Raw genomic sequence first — 20,749 nt, forward strand, 5'->3', positions numbered from 1 at the left:
ATTTTTATTTCAGGAGCAGTTGGCTCACTTTCAACAACTAGCTCAGCAACTTAAAATGACTAATCAAAAATTGAAAATGGTAAGCCAAACACAGATTGGAGTATCCAATGCAGCCTGTTTCACATAATGAACGTCCGAAAATAATTTCATGCAGTGTTTATGTTTACATATATTTACTGATGGATTATATTCTGAGAGCTTGATGGTCAATTTCTCTCATCTATCAGTTTAACGGTTTTTGTGCCTGTCATTTTTCTCAACTGTTCTTCTTGGCCCTGTGGTAAAATAATTGCCTGTGACGATGAAATTTATATATTTTTGCTTTTGACCTGATAAAACAATGTGAAGAACATTATTTTTTAAATTACCATGGTATTTTGAGCAGAGATTATCAATGATTAATGAATTATAGGTTTTTTTAAAGAAAATAAAAGGATGAGTCCAGTTGATTACTGCTTTTAAAAGATTTAAATGGAGCATTATAGAAAAACTGGTTAAAATTGTTAATACTGATCATCTTTTAAAAAGACAATTGGAAGAATAACAATTCTAAATATTGTATTTTATAAGAAATGTGAAACTAGAAGCTTTACATCTTCATAAAAGATCAAGGGAAATAAATGTACTTAAGTGAGACTTTTGTTCCTGCACTAACAATGACAGACATTTTATATCCAGTTAGTATTTGTTTGATTTGAGAGCTATATGTTAAGCACTAGTTTCAACAATAAGTCTGCTCCTATAATTAGTCTTTACCAAATTCATCACTGGAAACAATGGAGGTGCTAAACTACATACAACATTTGACTCTTCTCACCTGCCTATCACCTCCCCTTTGAGCCCCTCCTCCTTCCCTTTTTCCTGTGGTCCACTCTCCTATCAGATTCCTTCATATCCAGCCCTTTACCTTTCTCACCCACCTGGCTTCACCTATTACCTTCTGGCTATCCTCCTTGCCCTCCTCCTCCCTTTTTCTTCTGGCATCTTCCCCTTTCTTAGTCCTGAAGAAAGGTCTTGGCCTGAAACGTACACTGCTTGTTCACTTCCATGGTTGCTGCCTTATCTGTTCATTTTGCTTTGTACTTCCAGCATCTGCAGAATTTCTTATGTTACTATATTTACTGTTGCTATCACTAAATATCCAGCGTTCACTCAAACGACAGAAGAGAAATTATAAGCAGAGTGAAGCCAATGCCAACTGGTGAAATCATTTACTATCCAAGTACACCAGATCTGTGAGAATTCAGAATGTATCATCCAATGTCACACTTTCTTGCAACCATATAGCTGGAGTCAATCCACTGTTCTTGGGTTATATATAAAAAAATTTGCTGCTTTATTTGACAGTAAAGATGATCATTATATTCATTTCATTACAGCTCCAGTGTGCAGTTTCAATCCTGATCTGGGGTGCTGTCTGTGCAGAGTTTGCATATTCTCACCATGATTGCATGGGTTTCCTCCCAGTCTTAAAGAAATCCTGTTAGCCTTATTGTCCAATGTAAATTATGCCTTTTCTATACAAAAGAAAGTTAATCATACTGTATGTGAATGAGAATAAGTTGCTGAGGTACAGGGAAATAGAGAGAGAATGGGATCAATGCAATTGCTCCCCTACAGTAGACGTGATGGACTTTGAGAATGTTGGACTCCTGTCCAAAACTGCTTAGTTCTTTAGGCTCATCCTGAAGTTCAAAGATGACTATTAGCTGCATTTTCCCTCTACTGAGTACTTGTGCCGCAGAAGGAGGTCATTTGGACCATGAAATACATGTCTGCTTCTAACAGCAAAGTATTAATTTCATTCCCCATATTTTGTTGCAGCTCTGTCTCATATACTTATCAACTCCACATTTATTGTTTGCCACTTAACTACATTATGGGATAATTTATAGCTAATTAAACTAGTAGCGCATCTTTGAGATGTGGCACCTGGAGAATCATTTCTCTATCCTGGCCTTGAGCATACATCTTTCTCTAGTTTTTCTGCTTGTTTGTTTCAAAGGAAGATGTCAGTATACACTCTTTGATTTGGAAGAACATATTTGACTATAGATTTATAATGTCAGATTTATTAGTTGACGCCCTGTTGAATTCTGTATTCTGTATTAAATGGGAAAAATTCTGGTTGATGTACCCAGTTAAACCTAGGCTTCTGACCACTTGATTTTGAGGATTGTAAGGCTGTGGATAAGAAAGCAAAGGGGAAGATGGGTTTTAGATATTCCATTTTAATTAACTTTTTACTTAATTTTTTAATTTAAAAAATATTTACAAGTTCTTATTTTATCAAAACTTTTGATTTTTTTTGGTATATTTCACTTTCTAATAATTTTAATCAATTTAATTGATATCAAAAATATTTGAATATCTTAAGTTTATACCCATCCACTTCCTCTAGCAGTATTTTTTCTATTTAGAAGCCTGGCATTGTTTTTGGTCTAGATTTAGTATCTAGACATTACTTCCCCTATTGAAGTCTGTCTCAGACTAAATCAGGTTTGTCACATCATCAAATGCTTGATAACATGTGGAGCCCATGTCTTCTCCATCAACCATTTGTTGATTCTGACCATCTGTTTCTTATCCATGCTTTTCTGGGCTCCGGGCAATCTCTGCAATGTCTCCCATCTTCAACCTTCCATGAACATGTGATCGGCCAAAGTTCTGCATATATCTTAACACATCAATTAGCATTGCATTTCACCCCTATATTTTCTGTCGGATGTTAACTCCTCAGTTTCCTATGCCTCAATTCTTACAAGATTAGATTTATTTGTCATATGTACATTGAGAAATGGTGAAATGCGTCATTCACATCGAAAACCAACAGAGTCCAAGGATGTGCAAGTGTTGCCACACTTCTGACATCAACACAGCTAATCCTAACATTTATGTTTTTGGAATGTAGGATAGAGTAAGTGTGTTGTTTTCTGTTCATACCAGAGCCTTTATTGCCAAATGGACTAACTGTTCATTTATCTTAGTGAATTGAATTTAGTTAACAAGAAAATCTGCAGATGCTGGAAATTCAAACAACACACACAAACTGCTGGTGGAACACAGTAGGCCAGGCAGCATTTATAAGGAGAAGCACTGTCGATGTTTCGGGCCGAGACCCTTCGTCAGGACTAACTGAAAGGAAAGGTAGTAAGAGATTTGAAAGTAGTGTGTGGTATACTGCATCCAGTGCTCCCGGTGTGGCCTTTTATATATTGGTGAGACCCGACGCAGACTGGGAGACCGTTTCGCTGAACACCTACGCTCGGTCCACCAGAGAAAACAGGATCTCCCAGTGGCCACACATTTTAATTCCACGTCCCATTCTGATATGTCTATCCATGGCCTCCTCTGCTGTCAAAATGAATCCAAACTCAGGTTGGAGGAACAACACCTTGTATACCGGCTGGGTAACCTCCAACCTGATGGCATGAACATTGACTTCTCTAACTTCTGTTAATGCCCCTCCTCCCCTTTTTACCCCATCCCTGACATATTTAGTTGTTTGCCTGTTCTCCGTCTCCGTCTGGTGCTTCCCCCCCCCTTTTTCTTTCTCCCGAGGCCTCCCGTCCCATGATCCTTTCCCTTCTCCAGCTCTGTATCACTTTCGCCAATCACCTTCCCAGCTCTTAGCTTCATCAAACCATCTCCGGTCTTCTCCTATCAGTTCGCATTTTCCCCTCCCCCCACTACTTACAAATCTCTTACTATTTTTCCTTTCAGTTAGTCCTGACGAAGGGTCTTGATCCGAAACGTCGACAGCGCTTCTCCTTATAGATGCTGCCTGGCCTGCTGTGTTCTACCAGCATTTTGTGTGTGTTGTTTGAATTTACAACTGTTATTGTTTTTGTGTGCATATATAGTTGTCAACATGTGCATCCAGCCTACACTAAGTTAAGTGAACAGTCAGTCCATTTGGTAATAATGGCTCTGGTATGAACAGTGTCATTTCCAACTGTCATTGTTACTAATGTGCACCACGACCTGCTGCCCACCCTTGCTCTTGAGAATCTTCTGCAGCCACTCTTGAGACTACCTGGACCCTAGCACCTGGGAGGCAGTATACCATCCTAGTTTCTCTTTCCCAGCCATGGAATCTGCTAACCATCTGCCAAGTTATCAAATCATCAATCAATATTGCTCTGCCTGACTTTACCCTTCCTTGCTGAGCCTCCGTGCCAGCCACAGTGGCACTGATTTGGCTGCTGCTGCTGTGCCCTTATAGGTCATTTCCCCACAGTATCCAAAGGAGTATACTTGTTTACGGAAGGGAATGGCCCCAGAGGAGCCCTGCACTGACTACTACTTCTCCTCACTTTTCCTGGTGGTCACCCATCTACTATCTGAAGCCTGTATTTTGATTAAGACCACAAAGTAAAAGTCCATTCTGTGAAGTTTTCAGGCTTCTGGGTGGCCCAGCTCTCATTCCTTGACCTTGTCAGTTAGGCGCTGAAGTTGGGTGCACTTCCTGCAGATGTAGTCTTCAAGGAAACCATTAGTTACCCTGAAATCCTGCATCTCACAGAAAGTGCATTTCACTGTCTGAACTACCATCCTGCCTACACTTGTTATATCTCCATATTCCCAAGCTTAAGTTCCAGCTTGCACTTTTTCTCACCTAAGCCCGTTGAGCGAAAACTTGACTACTTTAACACTGTCCACTCCAAAAATGGCTGCTCCCAAATAGTTAAGACCCATATAATTCATGTTGGATAAAGATGACTTATTGTTGGCTAGTGACAATATGACAATGCGTATAGTTTGAAATAAGAATCTTTCAATATTAAGAACATGTTAAAAATGCATCTTGAGTTCTGTTCTTGTTTCAGCTTGGCTCTAGTGAATGGTTGCTGTGCCTAGAAACAATTATTCTAAAAGAGAAAACTATTTTGTTCTTTAAACAGACTAATCAGCAGTTTATTAAAACAGTGACAGATCAGAATTTAGAACTGGAGCAAAACCACAGAGAATTGAGGTATGTATATTTTAAATGATCTCATGATGAGCCATGCCTTCCTTAACATTCAGAAAACACTGTCATTTAGATTGCGTTTCTTCCCCATTCTGATGTCTGGTCTGATCAACAACTGAACCTCTTGACCATGTGTGCATAGAGTTGCTGCATCATGATTAACTGATTAGATATTTGCATTAACGAGCAGATGTGTAAGTGTAGCTAATAAAGAGGCCCCTGCATCTATGTGTAATTACACTCCAATGACGGGTAGTCCTGGAATGGTGGGTGATTTCTTTTCACAGATGCTGCCTGAGCATTTTTAACATTTTCTGTTTTTGTTACAACAGGTAAGTAACATCTGCAGTTTTTATTTTCATGAAATTAAACTCAATTTAAAAGAAAATGTAAATTTCCTTGTTTACCTTGCTCCTTCATAGATGTTCCTCTCAATTCAACATTGTTCCTGCACTTGGTGTGGGTGTATCAGGTCAATTTTCCCACCATGAATATCAGAGCACAACAGGATAATCACCAGTTTAAAAAAAACAGCCCAGAAGTTTTGGACTTCAACCTTGTGTAGGAATTTTAATTTTGGTGGCACCTGCAATTGTTGGCTATTTGCTGTGGGATTGCCTTCACTTCATTACAAGTTTTAGCCGATATATTTTTCTCCTTTCATCTTTTTTGTGTCCTGTTGAGTAAATTTCCATTTTTGCAACACCTTGCAAGGATTTCCAAATGACTGCATTCCATCTTTTAGAGTTTAGGTTTAGATTTTCAGACAACTATTTACAGCATTTTAGGTATGGAAATACCAATTTATTTCATTATTTGATAAACTGATCTAAGTCAGTTGACAAGTGGATGAAGTCCTCTCTCCTTCTTGAGCAGTCCCATGTGATCGAGAATGTTTTCCTTCCACTCCAGTACAGTGACTTCTACATTACTTTGAGGCCAGCGTAGGGCCCACAGATTGCCATATTTACACTTTACATTCTTAATTACCCCACCACCCAACCTTCAACTAATCACTACTGCCCTCTGATCCTCACCACTACTTGACACACGCAAGCAATCAGAATGTGTCAACGACTGTTTGCTATTAAATGCTGCTTCTAGCATGTATTCCTTATTCAGAAGAGCAGTTTAATATAGCTATTTTTTGTCAATGGCTTTGATTTAAAAACTGAAATAAGACATTCAAGAACTGGAACAATTATGAGGTATATCTTGTTTCTCCTCAAAATGTTCTGTGTGGTAGTAAAACTGCTGTACTCTTGCTTATGAAATTCATTTCTGTCGACATCAGTAGATTTCAGAACTGGTAATCTACTACTGTTTTGTGCTGTTTGCACAAGTAACTAAAGACATTGCCTCTTGCTGCCATTCAATTTTGATTAAGTAATTGATTTTCCAAAAATAGTATTTTACAAAGATTGTATGTAGTATTATAAGCATTTATGAGCACATACAGCACTCAGTATAAAGAGTGAAATCATGTTAAATACAACTGAAACCTGGTCTGGATTTTTTTTTGTACAATTGAAGGAACAATTGTCAAGCTTATAGATCTTACAGAGAACATTTACAACCACTTGAACAGAGATGATACTTGGTTTTACTTCCTGTTAAGGAGATGCAAAATCAATATCCATCATACTTTAGTGAATGTCAGCTTTGGATATGAATTACGTGGGGTTTGAACCCATGGCCTACTGATTCCAAGAGCAAGTATGCTATTAACTAAGCCAAGCTGATGATTAATTAAGTTAATCTGTTTCCTTACACAAAATAATTGTACAGAGTATTTGTTTTTTGTACAGGAAAGCAAAGATGGAATTGCGAACAGCAAACTTGAAAATAGAGGAAATGAATAAAATGATGCAAAGCATGCAAGAGGACATGCAGAGAAATGCAAGTACCAAAATGACTATATGGTCTATTTTAACTGAAGGTTGTCTTTGTGTAAGGGAAATTGTGATGAGATATGATGCAGGGAAACAAATGCCATTGCATTTAAACATGTGTTTATCCTATCATGTTTTCATTGAAGAACCAGAATTTTTGTTTTTGGGCAGCACTCTCACTGATCCTGATTTTAATTAGAAGAGAGAAATCATCAGCCTGATGCAACAGAATGGGACCATGTTCATGGTATTATCAAAGAATAAATGTATCACCATTTTGGAATTCAGAGATTTATCTGGTCCTAAAATTTGCACATATATGATACAGTACATTTGTATGTCCTGTGCTGTGAATGCCAAAAGAATATTCCAATTGCATTTATATTACTTCAATACAACATCAGTTCTTTTATATTTTTCTATGATCAAAAAGGCCAAAGGTTTTCCACATGGGTTCCAGTCCTTGAGTATACAGTGGTGGAAGGGCCAGAACTTCTTCCAGTGAGTCTGTGCAGTGAGTGCACCAAGTTTAAGTGTGTGCTTAGCAATATTCGATCATAGACTGCTGCTTGCATTGGAATACCAGCTGGTTTTGCACAGATTGGAAGATATATTTCACTGAATTGTTAATGTCCTAATAGTAGTAGATGTTTGCTTCACAATGTGTCCTGAACTCTCAGGAATACAGGAATGGCACCTTGAAGTGGACAAAGGCAGTCTTCAAGCTAGATTAAAGCATCCTCCTGGCCAATGTGCCGCCACAATAGAACAAGATGGAGGACTTCAGGGCAATATTGCTGTATCAGAGGGAATGGAGGGTGTTCTCTGTTTCAATGAGACATGGCTCACCCCAGATATGCCAGACCAGGAACATCTAATGAATAAGTGCCGACCTTTCCACTTGCCAGGAGAGTTCTCTGCCATGATCCTGACTGTAGTTTACATATGACCTGATTATTGAATACCCTGATTAATATTCAAGAACCAGCCTATTCTGATGCCTTGCATGCCCTTGCCGGGGAATTCAGTCAAGTTTGCTGGAAGAAATCAGTACCCAATTTCCATCAGTACCCAATTACCTGTATGACCAGAGTACCCAACCATTCCATCCCTAGACTTTATTTCGGGAAACCTGATCATCTGCCTGTCCCCTTTCTACCTGCATACGGGCTGAGGCTAAAAATCAAGGCACAACAGTTAAGGACAGCAAGAGAGGGTCACACAAGGCAAAGGGGCAGTTACAGGAATTGCTTTGAGCTGGTGACTGGGCCATGTTGAGGATTCATTAGAGGACCTGAATGTATATGTTATGGTTGTCATGGACCTTATAAAAACATTCGTAGACTAGTGCGTACTCTCAAAACTATTCGGTTTTCCCCATCCAGAATCCTCGGATAAACTCAAGATCTGTAATCACAGGGCTAAATCGGTGGTGTTCAGGTCTGCGGATCCTGATATGAACTCCATCTCACATGTGGCGTGGCAACTCCAGACCAAACTTTCAAAACAGAAAGATGTTCAACAGCTGTGGCAGGGCTTGAATGCTATCACCTCCTGCAATGCAAGACCAAGTAATATATCTGTTAAAGTTTCTCTCCCAGAGGAGCTTGATGCCTTTTATGCTCATGTTGACTGACAAATCACAAAGGCACATTCATGAACTCCCACAGACCCCAACAATCCTGTGATTTTTTTTTAGTCTCTTGAGACCAACATGAGAGTATTCTTTAGGAGGGTGAACCCATGGAAATCATCTGGCCCAAATGGTGTAGCTGGCCAAATACTGAAGACTTGTGCTGACCAGCTGGCTGTAGTGTTCACCAATATCTTCAATCTTTGGCAGTCTGAGATACCCACCTGCTTCAGACAGGCTTCAATTATACAGGTGCCTAAGAAGAACGTGGTAACCTGCCTCAATGACTATTGTCCAGTAGCACTTGCATCCACTGTGAGGAAGTGCTTTGAGAGGTTGGCCATGAGACATTAACTCCTACCTAAGGAGTGACTTGGATCCACTCCAAATTCCCTACCATCACAACAGGTCAACAGCAGATGACATTTCACTGACTCTTCATTCAGCTCTGGAACATCTGGAAAGTGAAGATGCATACATCAGGATGCTCTTCACTGGCTACAACTAAGTATTCATCCCTTCAAAACTATTCAATAAGCTCCATGACCAAGGCCTTGCTAAATAAAAAAACTGTGAGGCTAAGTATAGCTCTAATGCCATAATTAAGTTTGCTGACATTACCATTGTTGGCCAAATCAAAGGTGGTGATGAATTGGCGTATAGGTGGGAGATTGAAAATTTGGTTGAGGGTGCCAAAGCAACAACCTCTCATTCAATGTCAACAAACCAAACCAAACTACAGGAGTAAGACTTCAGGGGGTCCATGAGTCAGTACTTATTGGTGGATCAGTGTGCAGATAATCAGTAACTTTAAATTCCTGGGTGTTACCCTATTAGAGGATCTCTCCTGTGTCCAGCATGCAAGTGCCATTTCATTTCAAAGAAGGCAAGGTAGCACCTCTATTTTCTTGGAAGTTTGTACAGATTCAGCATGTCATATAAAGCTTTCACAAATTTCTATAGATACACAGTGGAGAGTATCCTGACTGATGTTTACACGCTAGACTGTGATGAAACCGAAGTACAAGAATGGAAAGGCCTACAAAAAGTGGTAACTACAGTCCAGTCAACCACCAGAAAAGCCCCCTACCACTGAGCACATCTCCAAAGAATGCTGCTACAAGAAAACAACATCGATCATCAAGGACCCCACCATCCATGCTCGCTTCTCCCATCAGGACAGAGGAACAGAAGCCTTACCACCGTGTTCATTTTTTAATTAATTTTTCTATGCATTTCTACAAGCCAGCTACAAACAAAAAACCCAACAACAAAGTGAAGATTAATACAGTGGAAAATAAGAGTATCAATTATATAATTCGTAACAGTAAGGAAACAGCACCCAGAATAAAATCATATAAAGTTAGTATCCTCCCACTATGAAACTCCAGGCCAGCCATTACAATATGTAAAAAAATAATAGGAGTGTTCGACCCCACGAAACTGTAAATATAAATAAAAAAACAATAATAATGCCTACTACCAAAACTAATTTCTTTCAAAAGAAACCATAAAACTTACAGAGAGAAAAAAAGCTGAAAGTAAGGGATTAAAAAGAATAAACTTAATCTAAAGGGGGGTTATGAAAGAATTCAAGAAAAGGTCTCCACACCTTTTGAAATTTTATGTCTGAATTGAGAACTGAGTAATGAATTTTTTCAAGGTCTAAACAGGACATAATATCATTAAGCCATTGAGCATGAGTGGGTGGGGCAGGAACATTTATTAACCTTTAACCATCAGGCTCCTGAGCTAATGTCGATTACTTCACTCACCTCAACGCTGAACTAATCACTGGACACAACCTGTGAACTCACTCCCAAGGACTCAACAACTCGTGCTCTTATTTTTTGTTTTTGTTTTCACATTTGCCCAAATTGTCTTACTATGCATATTGGTTGCTTGTCAATCTTTGTTTTTCATTGATTCTATTGTCTTGCTTCATTCTATTGTGAAGACAAGAGGAATTTGATTCCTGTTAAGGCAGAGGGAAAATAGGGGGTGTAGGGGAGAATGGATGTCTGGGAAATGGAGGTGATATGGGTGAGGAAAAAGTAGAAAGGAAAGCCTCATTTGGGGACGGATGCGGCAGAAACGGAGAAACTGAGAAAAGGGACTGGCATTTTCACAGAACACAGAGTGGGAAGAGGTAGAGTCAAGATGACTGTAGGAATCAGTGGGTTTATAAAAGCTGTTGCTAGATAGTTTATCTCCAGTGATGAAGGCATAGATTTAGAAAGGGGAAAGGACCAAGTGAACTTAAGAGCAGGGTGGAAGATGGAGGCAAAGTTGATGAAATTAAGAAGCTCAGCATGAGTGCATGAAGCAGCTACAGACATCAGTGTAGCGCGGAGAGAGTTGAGGTAGGTAATAGGAGAAGCCAGGTGGGTGGGGGAGGGGGGAATGAAGTAAGAAGCTGGGAATTGATAAGTGGATAAGACAAAGGGCTGGAGAAGAAGGAATCTAGTAAGGCACAGACTACTGTGTGATTCAATTGTTCAGGATGATCTATGCATGTTCAATCTCTTGAAACCTATGTGGAAAACGTACATTCAGATAAAGTTGCATGACAGTCCTATCCTAAGAACAGCCATTTGAGAGCAGCACATGACGATGTAAAAACTAGCTATACATGCAGGATCTGACAGACTTCAGATGTGTTATCTAGAGCAGACAAAAAAAATCTACTGGAGGAACTCAAAAAGAGACCAGCTGAGCTTCTTCAGAAAATTGTTGCAATGGGATGGGGGGGGGGGGGACTGCTGCCATTAAGTTAGATGCTGGTAAGATGCAAAGATGAAGGACTTGTGGAAAAAGGAAGTGACAAAAAAAGAAAGAAAATATATCATAAATTGTATAATTACTTTCTAAGTTGAATTTTAACAGATATGCTCCTTTTCTAGGACTAAAATGCACAATTTCCATTTATCAGAAATGTTATCGTACGTCAAAGATAACACCTGCAAGAATTTTCACCATATAGCAATGAGCTGATTTAGCCATGGTTTCTCATTCACTCAAATATGTATATATGTAGTTCAATATTGCTGTAAGAAATACGTCGAGTATTTCTGCTCCGTTTATCTAAAAGCACAATACTGCACTGCTGGAAATCTAGAATGATAAACAGTGGGAGGAATACTCAGCAAGGCAAGCTGCATTGATGGAAACAAATGATTATGTTTTCAGGTTGATGACCTTTCAACTGAGTCAAATACTGTGTAAAATAATTAATTTGTTTCTGTCAAGTTTCCAGCTTGGCTTTTAACAAAAATGCACCATCCATCCCAGACATTGTCTCTTCTATCAATTCCCATCAAGCAGAAGTTACAAAAGCTTGAAATCATGAGGCTTCTACCCTAGTGTTGTAAGCCTATTGAATGGTTCCCGTGTATGATAAAATAAACCTTTGGCTTCACAATCTACCTTGATATGATCTTGCCCCTTATTGTCAACCTGCACTTTTTCTTTATTTTGTTCTCTTTTACATTACCTTGTGTAACCTCGATGCAATGAATTAATCTGTATGAACAATATGCAAGACAAGCTTTTCATTGTATCTGGGTGCATGTGACAATAATAAACCAATTCCAATTCATAATCACACTTGGCCATAAGCTATTTTTTTTTCTAACCTATGCAGATTTGGTTGTGAGGCTTGAATTTTAGTTGTTGAAAATTGTAGTCCTGAAAAATACATTCCAGTCTATCAGCTATTCATTACCACTAAGAAGCAAAATTGTAGCTGCATGGATAGCTAATGGAGGATGAACTGAAATATATTTTTTTGGGATTTGCAAATACATTTTTTGGGAACTAAGATATATTTTTGGATACAAGTTTGGTTGAAACTTTTTGGGTGGTAGCAGTACCCAAAAACTTGTTAATTTTTTTTTTTTAACCTGCAATGAATGTCAAGATTGTTATCATTGACTGGCATGTTCTGTAGAAACAAACGTTGGTTTAAGAATAATTTGCTTATCTTTAAACCATATGGTTTTTGTCAATACCCGCAGGAGCAGAATGCTGCAGCTGCATTGGGGAGAGAGGAAGCATCAGACAAGCGATTGCAACAGTTACAATCTGCCATAACCCAGTGTGAAACCAGGTATTATAAAACCCTGCAAAGTCAGAATGTTCCATGATATTAGATTCTTATTTGTATTTTATATTGACCTTGTTTTCATTTACAAGTTTTAACAAGAATTAAATGTTTATTTTTATTCCCAGCATAGTATCAGCTCTCAGCCAGCATCTGTCTCCAAATATAAACTAATAGAATCAGAGTTCAGAATCAGATTTATTATCACTGGCATGTATGGTGAAGTTTGTTAACTTAGCAGAAGCAGTTCAATGCAATACATAATATAGAAGAAGAAGAAGAAGGAAATAATTAATAAATAAGTAAATCAATTACAGTATATGAATATTGAATTGATTAAAATTCATGCAAAAAACAGATATATATTTAAAAAAAAGTGAGGTATTGGTCATGGTTTAATGTTCATTTAGGAATCGGATGGCAGAGGGAAACAAGCTGTTCCTGCATCACTGAATCTGTGCCTTCAGGCTTCTGTACCTCCTACCTGATGGTAGCAATGAGAAAAAGGCCCTGGATGCTGGAGGACTTTGATAATGGACGGTGCCTTTCTGAGACACTGCTCCTTGAAGATGGGTATTTTGTAGGCTAGTACCCAAGATGGAGTCGACTAAATTTACAACCCTCCATAGCTTCTTCCGATCCTGTGCAGTAGCACCTTCCATACCAGACAGTAATGCAGCCTGTCAGAATGCTCTCCATGGTACATCTATAGAAGTTTTTGAGTGTATTTGTTTAAATACCAAATCTCTTCAAACTCCTAATGAAGTATAGTCGCTGTCTTGCCTTCTTTGTAATTGCACTGATATGTTGGGACCAGATTAGGTCCTCAGAGACCTTGACACCCAAGAACTTGAAACTGCTCACTCTCTCCACTTCTGATCCCTCTGTGAGGATTGGTATGTGTTCCTTCATCTTGCTATTCCTGAAGTCCACAATCAGCTCTTTCGACTTACTGACATTGAGTGTCAGGTTGTTGCTGTGACACCGCTTCACTAGTTGGCATATCTCACTCCTGTATGCCCTCTCGTCTCCACCTGAGATTCTATCAATAATGGCTTTATCATCATAAAAATTTATAGGTGGTATTTGAGCTATGCCTATCCACACAGTTATGGGTATATAGAGAGTCGAGCAGTGGGCTAAGCACACATCCCTGTGGTGCACCAGTGTTGATTGTCAACTAGGAGATGATATCACCAATCTACACAGATTGTGGTCTTCTGGTTAGGAAGTTGAGGATCCAGTTGCAGAAGGGAGGTACAAAGAACCAGGTTCTGTAAGTTTTCAATCAGGATTGTGCGAATGATGGCAATAAATGCTGAGCTATAGTTGATGAATAGCATTCTGACGTAGGTGTTAGTATTGTCCAGGTGATCTAAACCCGTGTGAAGAGCCATTGAGATTGTGTCTGCCGTTGACCTATTGTGACGATAGGCAAATTGCAATGGGTCTAGGTTGTTGCTGAGGTAGGAGTTCAGTCTAGTCATGACCAACCTCTCAAAGCATTTCATCATGTAGATGTGAGTGCTACCGGGCGATAGTCATTAAGGCAGCTCACATTATTCTTCTTAGGCACTGGTATAATTGTTGCCTTTTTGAAGCAAGTGGGAACTTCCTCCTGTAGCAGTGAGAGGTTGAAAATGTCCTTGAATACTCTCGCCAGTTGGTTCGCACAGTTTCAGAGCCTTACCAGGTACTCCATCGGGACTTTCTGCCTTACGAGGGTTCACCTTCTTTAAAGACAGCCTAACAACAGCCTCTGAGACAGAGATCACAGGGTCACCAGGTGCAGGAGGGATCTTCATAGCTGTAGTTATATTCTCCCTTCCAAGGTGGGCATAGAAGGTGTTGAGTTCATCTGGTAGTGAAGTATTGCTGCCATTCATGCTATTGCGTTTCGCTTTGTAAGAAGTAATGTCTTGCAAGCCCTGCCAGAGTTGTATATCCGATGTCGTCTCCAACCTCGTTTGAAATTGTCTCTTCGCCCTTGAAATAGCCCTCCAAAAATCATACCTGGTTTTCTGGTACAGACCTGGGTCACCAGACTTGAATGCCATAGATCCAGCCTTCAGCTGATGACGTACCTCCTGATTCATCCGCATTGCTTGTGTTTCCCATTATAGTTAGCTGAGACTAGCACAGAAATTCTTACTGCCTTCTCTCCTACTGGAAGAACCACATTACCCAGGGTTAGTCTGGAATTGCGTACAATACTCTAACTTCGTTGTAGAAATGTAGGTCTAAAAGAAACTAAATAATGCATAAACTTGAAAGTAATTATAACTGTGTTGGAGTTCCAATCCTTTGACATTATTGAACAGTTGGGTAATTTTACATTTTAATGATCAATGAACAGGTATAATAATTTTCATATAACTCTTTCAGAAGGGCTTGTAATTCAAAAATCTTGGTAGTAATTGTATACTGAACAGAAATTTTAAAATATCTGTTGCCTTTAAATTTATTAAAGTTTAATTAATAACACTATCTTAGGAAAATAGATATGAGCACAAGATTTTTGTGACAGGCAAAGATTATAAATTTTTATTCAGTTTGGAAAGAGCAAAGGGGAGTGAAGTCCCTGAGATAACCAATGTAAATCCTTGTACAGAATTACATTCCAGGTTAACCCATTGTGGACTTGCATTAATATCCACATCTAGTGTCCAAAATATTAAATATCGAATATTAATTGCCCAGTAATAAAATCTTAAATTCGGCAGTACCAGGCCGCCGTTCTTTTTGGATTTCTGCAAGTATTTTTTTACTTAACCTAGGATTTTTATTCTGCCTTATGTAAGATGAAGTTTTAGAGTCAATAGTATCAAAAAAGGATTTAGGAATAAAGATTGGTACCGTTTGGAAAAGATATAAGAATTTAGGTAAAATAATTATCTTAATAGCATTAATTCAACCAACCAATGATATGGACAGTCAGGACCATTTAGTAAGCAATTGTTTAACCTGGTCTATCAAACGTAAAAAAATTGACGTTAAATAAATCCTAACAACAACACACACAAAATGCTGGTGGAACACAGCAGGCCAGGCAGCATCTATAGGGAGAAGTGCTGTCGACGTTTTGGGCCGAGACCCTTCGTCAGGCCATAAGTCCTTATGTTTTTTAGTAATTTTAACATGTAGATAAGTAAAATAATCTGTAACCAATCTAAATGTAAACGTCTATAAATTGGAACTTGTATATTTAAAGGGAAAAGTTCACTCTTATTAAGATTTAGTTTGTAATTTTTGCTTACTATGAAGATTGCAGTGATATTGAGTCTCTGGAGTGATAATCAAAATTAGCTTTATCATCACTGATAAAGACATGATAAAGCTTTTTGCACCGATCTTTTTGGAGATTGCTCATCGTCTTGGGCATCTGAAACCTGGCGGAGCCCATCCCTCTCCAGGTTTTTATTTTTACGCTGTTGAGTTGCTAGCTCGACACTCAACCCAGGCACGGATGGAGAGTGTGCAAGGGAGCCGGCTGGATCCGAACTCAGGACCTCTCGCCCCAAAGTATGACATGATCAAGAATTTGGGCAGTTGATGGGGCTTGGGAGTCAAGTATCTGAGGTTGAAGTAAGAAGCCAGATTACAGGTAGGGGCGGGAGGAAAAGGAGGCATCAAGGTGAATCACGACTGCATGGTGACTGGGATTGTATGGATGGCAAAATTCGGGTATGCAAGAGGTTCAGAGGGTTGAGAGTAGTATAATGATTGGGTTTGTAGGTGGTGTTTAGTGATTGGGGTTTCCAAGGGAATTGCTTAGTCACTGGCTGCTCATGGGGGGAATGAAGAAAGGATCTTCGTAAGAACTGTGGTATTAAAATCTAGTTATTCAAGAAATGCCCAATAATGGCGATTTTTCTTTTGGCAAACTACAAACACTAGGTTTCATTTGATGGAAAATTAATTTTCAGTTGGTTAACATTAATGTTAATGTAATTGAATTTAATAAATTTTAGAAAGATCTAAATTTCCTGTCTTGTATCCAGGAGTGATGTCAGGATTCTGAAAGTTGAGTGGTTTATGTAGAAAAAATACACAATGGATAAGAATTCTAATTATTAAATTTGTATTTGAAGTTGTAAATTTGGAGGAGCATTCCTTGGTAGGAAAATGTATTTCCTTGATGAAAGAAAACTCTTAATTTAAAGGTAGCAGAAATCTGAATGAAAATAATTTTCCGTTCTGATATAATTAATTAAATGTGCCGGCTGGTGGCATAGTGGCATCAGTGCTGGACTTTGGGGCAAGAGGTCCTGAGTTCAAATCCAGCCGGCTCCCTTGCACACTCTCCATCCGTGCCTGGGTTGAGTGTCGAGTTAGCAACTCAACAGCGTAAAAATAAAAACCTGGAGAGGGATGGGCTCCGCCAGGTTTCAGATGCCCAAGATGATGAGCAATCTCCAAAAAGATCGGTGCAAAAAACTTGTCATGACGGCGCCCTGACGACTCCACCAGGAGTTAGGGCGCACATGTGCACACATAATTAATTGCAGAACTAAATTGGCTATACTGTTTCTTCACTGTTTCCTTAAAGCATAATAAATGTAAGTGAAAAAGAAATTGTTCAAATATGTACTTAATTTTACTGCTGCTTATTTAGAAGCCAGATGATTGGGCTTTATTTTATATTTTTAGCCTCACTGAGTACTTAAAAGCGGGTAGAGTTGTATTTCAGAATTTTTGAGATCAAATTTATGACAGTAAAAAGTCAATAAAAGTTAATCTTGTGTACATCTTCAATAAAAATAACATTTCCCATTCTTGCACATAACTTATGTATTTTAAATTGATGTTTTTAATAGTTGAAATTAGATATTTTGACCACAGATAACAGAATTAATGGGACTATTATCATTATTGAAAACATTAGGTACAGGAATTATCTAATAAAGTGGTCACTGAGTGTATGTTCGTGGTCTTCTGGTGATGTAGCCATTCCACTTCAAGTTTCAACATGTACATTCTGAGATGCTCTTCTGCACACTGCTGTTGTAATGCATGGCTATTTGAGTTGTTGTCTCCTTCCTGTCAGCTTGAAACAATCTTCTCTGACCTCATTAAAAAGGCTTTTTCACAGAATCGCTGCTCACTGGATTTTTTTTTTCCATTTTGAGCACCATTCTCTGTAAATTTTTGTGCATGAAATCCCAGGAAATCAGCAGTTTCAAAGTTCAAAGTAAATTTATTCAAGTAAAGTACTTGCTTGTCACGCATGTACAATCCTGAAATTCATATTCTTACAGGCATACTCAGTAAAGCCAAGAACCATAATAGAATCAATAAAAGACTGCATTCAATAGGGTGGATAACAACCAATGTGCAAAAGTCAACAAACGATTCAAGTGCTAAAGATAATTAAGCAATACATATTGAGAACATGAGATGAAGAGTCTTTGAAAGTTGAGTCCATAGGTTGTGGCTACAGTTTAGTGAAATTGAATTGAAGTTATCTCCACTGCTTCAAGAGCCTAATGATTGAGGTAACTTCATTCAACTTCACTTGCCCCATCACTGAACTATTCCCACAACCTATGGACTCATTTTCAAGGACTCTTCATCTCATGTTCTCAATATTTATTGCTTATTCTAAGGTACTTAAGCCACCTTATTTGGCATCAGCAATCATTCTACAGTCAGTGTAATTTGGATCACATTTCTTTCTCCATTCTGATGTTTGATCTCAATAACAACTGAACCTCTTGACTGTATCACCATGCTGTTATACATTTTTTGCTACACAATTGGCTGATTGCAGTAGATATCTGCATAAATGAGATGTATGGGTGTACCAATAAAATGGCCACTGAGTGTATCAGAGGGGCAGAGAATAAGGTGGAGCATTGTGTAGCAGAATTAATCCCTCGGCAATAATACATTTAATAGGTAGACATTGTTGAATTCCATTTTATTGATGGTTCACAGGTTTACTAAAGATGCAACAAATTTACATGATTCTGTAGATAATCCAACTACATAACTTTTGAAACAGTGTTCATGTGTTAGCCAGAAAAGTGAGAATAGGTAGGCTCTTTGACTATCATTGACTTTAAGCGAACAAGATTGGAGTCCATTTAAAAAAGCATATTAAAAGAGGGACGGTACATTTGTTTCTCTCAACAATCCCAAAGTGCTACAAAACTAATGAATTGCTTTTGAAAATGATCTGATAAAGTGGCAGCAGACATCAAAGCCAATTAAGACTGTTGGCAAAACCACTTATAAGAAGGATTGTGTTGATTATATAACCATGAGGCTAAAAGTGAAGTGTTAGATGAATTACTGCAATCCTTTAGTGTAAATTGAGGAGTCTGAGAAGAGGGAAGTGCATAATACAATATGAATAGTTCCGTTAATGAAACAGAGTTTACGTGACTTTTTCTGTGGAGGATTTCTACAGAAATGTGGCCTGCAAAAATTAATTCGTTATCTGTTTTACCTACACAAAGTATAGCAATCCAAATAAAGATGTCACTTAGTACCAATAGATATATATTTTTAAGAGGCTAATGTAGAAATTGCTTTTAACTGCAAAAAGCTGGAATATGAAGTAGCAGAAATTATGATAGTTGTGCATACCTGAGAATTACTAAAGCAAAGATTGCATTTAGTTCCACATCTGATTATCCCCAAAGGGAGTGTGTAGTACTGATTTACCAAAGTGATACTGGAGTTAACAGTAAGGGAGCAAAAACCAGGTTTTATTAACAAGTTTTGCATTTACTTGTGATACAGAAGCTGAAATAATCAAGCAGCTCAAAGTAAAATGGAGCAATTATTGTCTGTGGGGTTATTATTTCAAAATGTATTAAAGAAATGCCAAGAAGCAATAGTTTGTACAAAATAATAGAAATCTGGAACTCCCACTGTCACCTGTTGAGGTGAGATCACCTGGAAATTTTAGAATGGAGCCTCATTTTTGTGATGGGCCAGGACATGAAAGGTAATGTAATCATGATGGGTAGATTCAATTCAAATAGGTAACTGAATGTTCAGAAATATTTGAGGGGCTGTGTGTGTGTCCATGCTCCAGTATAAACCAAAATGGCCACTTTGTTAGGTGCACCTGTATACTTTATTAATGCAAATATCTAAGCAGCCAATCATGTGGCAGCAACTCAATGCATAAAACATACAGACATGGTCAAGAGATTCGGTTGTTGGTCAGTCCAAATATAAGAATGGGGAAGAAATATGATCTGAATGGCTTTGACCGTGGAATAATTGTTGGTGCCAGACAGTGTGGTTGAGTATCTCAGAAATTACTGGTCTTCTGGGATTTTCATGCAGAACAGTCTCTAGAGTTTATAGAGAATGGTGCAAAAAAAAAAAATCCATTGAGCAGCAGTTCTGTGGGTGAAAATGCTTTGTTACTGAGAGAGGTCAGAGGAGAACAGCCAGGCTGGTTCAAGCTGACAGGAAGGTGATGGTAACTCAAATAACGACGCATTACAACAGTGGTGTGCAGAAGAACATCTCTGGAATGTAAAACATGTTGGACCTCCAAGTGGATCAGCTATAGTAGTAGAAGCAAAAGAGAGTGCATACAACAAAGCAAAAAATTGGTGGGAATATAGAGGATTGGGAAGCTTTGAGAAACCTACGGAAAGCAACTAAAATTCATTAGGAGGAAAAAGATGAAATATGAAAGCAAGCTTGCAAACAATATCAAGGTGGGTAGAAAAAAACTTCCTCAAGTATATATAAAAGATGAGGGTGGATATAGGACCTCTAGAAAATGAGGCTGGAGAAGTAATAATGGGAGAAGGAGATGGCAGATGAATTAAATGAGTATTTTGCATCAGTCTTCACTGTGGAAGATACCAACAGTGTGCCTTGTGTTGAAGAGTATGTGGGAAAAGAAGTGAGTGCAGTTACTGTCAAAAGGGAGAAGGTGCTCAAAAAGCTGGAAGATCTAAAAGTACTTAAGTCACCCAGACCAGATGAACTGCACTCTAGAATTCTGAAACAGCAGTGGAGATTGTGGCGGTATTAGTAATATTCTTTCACAAATCATTGGACTCTGGCACGGTTCGGAGAACTGGAAAATTGCGAATGTCACTCCACTCTTTGAGAAAGGAGGGTGGCAGCAGAAAGGAAATAATAGACCAATTAGCCTGACCTCACTGATTGGGAAG

At 38.5% G+C, this 20,749-nt stretch overlaps 1 protein-coding gene across 3 annotated transcripts in view; it reads left to right on the forward strand.

Moving 5' to 3' along the window:
* The window catches only part of sclt1 (sodium channel and clathrin linker 1), a 94,572-nt gene that overhangs the window by 11,258 nt on the left and 62,565 nt on the right, over positions 1 to 20,749 (forward strand). For all 3 annotated transcript variants that reach the window (XR_009511320.1, XM_059965233.1, XM_059965234.1), the window contains exons 10-13: positions 14 to 79; positions 4,905 to 4,975; positions 6,781 to 6,871; positions 12,514 to 12,605. Coding sequence is in view for 2 of the 3 variants with exons in the window: in XM_059965233.1 (XP_059821216.1) it covers positions 14 to 79; positions 4,905 to 4,975; positions 6,781 to 6,871; positions 12,514 to 12,605 (320 nt within the window). In the remaining variant the exon portion in view is untranslated. The remainder of the gene's footprint in view (positions 1 to 13; positions 80 to 4,904; positions 4,976 to 6,780; positions 6,872 to 12,513; positions 12,606 to 20,749) is intronic.

The sequence above is a fragment of the Hypanus sabinus genome, chromosome 3 (genome assembly GCF_030144855.1).
Source record: "Hypanus sabinus isolate sHypSab1 chromosome 3, sHypSab1.hap1, whole genome shotgun sequence".
NCBI lineage: Eukaryota > Metazoa > Chordata > Chondrichthyes > Myliobatiformes > Dasyatidae > Hypanus > Hypanus sabinus.